The sequence below is a fragment of the Rhagoletis pomonella genome, unplaced genomic scaffold (assembly GCF_013731165.1).
Source record: "Rhagoletis pomonella isolate Grant_MI unplaced genomic scaffold, Rhpom_1.0 Rhpom_scaffold_00147, whole genome shotgun sequence".
NCBI classification, from domain to species: Eukaryota; Metazoa; Arthropoda; class Insecta; order Diptera; family Tephritidae; genus Rhagoletis; species Rhagoletis pomonella.
This window is the reverse complement of record NW_023458701.1, coordinates 153,604-156,004: the sequence shown is the minus strand read 5'-3', so window position 1 is coordinate 156,004 and position 2,401 is coordinate 153,604. Positions and strand designations below refer to the sequence as shown.

The 2,401-nt window shown below is 39.3% G+C and overlaps 1 protein-coding gene across 1 annotated transcript; it reads right to left on the bottom strand.

Annotated features, from left to right (window-relative positions):
* Positions 1-344: 344 nt before the first annotated feature.
* On the bottom strand, positions 345-2,222 carry LOC118750132. The gene is made up of 2 exons (XM_036484864.1): positions 2,048-2,222; positions 345-1,987 (listed from the first exon to the last, which is right to left on the bottom strand). Exons 1-2 carry the CDS (start codon positions 2,137-2,139, stop codon positions 1,060-1,062), a joined length of 1,020 nt encoding a protein of 339 aa, XP_036340757.1. The 5' UTR covers positions 2,140-2,222; the 3' UTR covers positions 345-1,059.
* Between the last annotated feature and the right edge of the window lie 179 nt (positions 2,223-2,401).

Genomic DNA, 2,401 nt, shown 5'->3' with positions numbered 1-2,401 from the left:
ATCGATTTATAAAGCAGTTAAAGTGTTCTTTATTTTTATGAATTTGGGTATGTGAATTTATCAAGCAAAATTATAAATTTCCGAATATATTAAAGTCTTTATTAAAAAAAACATGGTTTGTATAGTTATACAGACCTTAATGCCTGCCAGCGCATCCGCCCAGACAGTTCATTAAGCACACCCAAGTTTGAGTGATCTACAAGTTATAATCGTTTTCAGCATTTAAAAGTTCATTACCATGTACGGTGTAATATAACAAGTTATACACTGAACTATGATAATCTGTAATAGTATATATAATAATAGACAATAGTTGCGTTCGACAAGTTAAAAATTTGTAATAGTTGTTTAAAGTCAGGAGACTATTTTGTCTTGACTGTACAAATGTCTTTATTCAACAGAATCCAAAATTAGAGCGCTCGAAAAACTTTACTGTGCATGTAATTTATACTACTAAAATATTGTTTGTTCAAAGTATGTATGCATATGCTGGCTTGAATACAAAACAGGAGCTTAGATAACTAACAGTATTTCAAATTGCTTTTTAGTTTGAGAGAACAAATGTTGAATAGATGAAAGCTTAACTATGTACATATGTACGTCGGCATATTAGGGTGGCACTTAGAGGCTCTTCACAAAACATCTTCCCGCCGTTGAAAGCCAACGCTTTCAACAGGATTTTCCACCGGTAGAAGGCATAACTTGCTGATAGCTCTTTTTGTAACGCCAGTGCTTGTTTTCAACACTGCCACCCGAGCAACGCCGTCTGATCCAGGAGTCGTTTCAATTACTCTTGCGAGTGGCCATCGAAGTGGTGGTAAATTTTCGTCCTTTATTAAGACAAGAGCGCCGAGAGGAATCGGAGTCTTTTGAGCACGCCATTTAGACCGCTGTTGAAGCTGCGTCAGATACTCTGTCGACCACTTCTTCCAAAAAATTTGCTGCATGCTAGATATACGCTGCCAAAGGCTAAGACGGTTAATGTTTAGGTGGGTGACATCTGGATCAGGAATCGCAGTTAGGGGGCCACCTATTAAGAAATGGGCTGGTGTAAGAACATCATCTATGTGCTGTTAGAATTGACGACCCTACAACTCTGTTAAAATGATATTTTGCTGATTTAATGGCGGCTTCCCATATGCCACCGAAGTGGGGTGACCTAGGTGGAATGAATTTCCAGCCGATCCCATCATCTAAACACTGCTGCCGTACCATTCGCTGGTGGTTATTGTTGAGAAATAGCTGCTTTAGTTCCGCGAGCTCATTATTCGCTCCAACAAAGTTGGTGGCGTGATCCGACCAGATAGTTTTGGGCTTTCCACGTAGACTTACGAATCGTTGTAAAGCAGCTAGAAACGCAGACGTTGATAAATCCTTGGCTAGTTCCATGTGGATCGCCTTGGTAGCGAAACAAATAAATATACATATATAACACTTCGTGGGAGGCCGGTTTCGAACTTCAGCGTTATAATAAAATGGGCCACAGAAATCAACCCCAGTGGTTAGAAATGCACGCGCTGCCTGCACCCTTTCTTTGGGAAAGTCAGCCATAATATGCTCCATAAGCCTTGGCCTGCAGCGGAAACACACAATACATTTGTTGACTACATATGATACCGTTTTGCGTCCACCTATGGGCCAGTAATGTAAACGAATAGAAGCTAGGAGAGCTTGTGGTCCAGCATGTAATAGTTTTTTGTGAAAATAATTTATTATAGAGACGGTCAGCGGATGCCGTTTTGGAAGCAAGATGGGGTGACGTGAGTTGAAATCCAAACCTGCATTTTTGAGTCGCCCTCCGACACGAAGTAATCCAAAATCGTCCAAGAATGGTGATAACGAAAAAAGAGAGCTGGATGAACAAATCGGTTGTTTTCGTTGGAGTGTGGTATACTCGGTAGAAAAGTGAACTCTTTGAATCATTCGTAAAAGATAGAAGGTTCCTTTCTGAATATGTAACGTCGACAATATGCTTGAGTGATCTTTACTGAGGAATTTGTACACATAGCCATAAATACGCTGCATTGTAGCGAATGAATTTATATACTTGCAGTCAGAAGACATGTCGAAAAATGCATGCGTTGAAAGTAATATACTTTTACGCATCTCAGGTAGACCTTTTACTTGCGCACATGACATCGCTAACAGTAATAAACCTTTTCGCAGTTTTTCACCATTTGGTCCCCGAGGAGTACTTTTGGGTTGTGTGCATCGTTTTCGTTTTGCGCGCACTGCAACACTTACTGTGGGGAATTTCGCCTAATGATTAGAAAAGTTCTTTTCGAGGATAAAATATGCATAATTATGTGTTATTTATGAACAAAATGGTTAAGTATAATATTCATCTGTAATGTATGCTGGTATTCATGCTTAATGAAAAATAATATCAATAGTTAAGTAC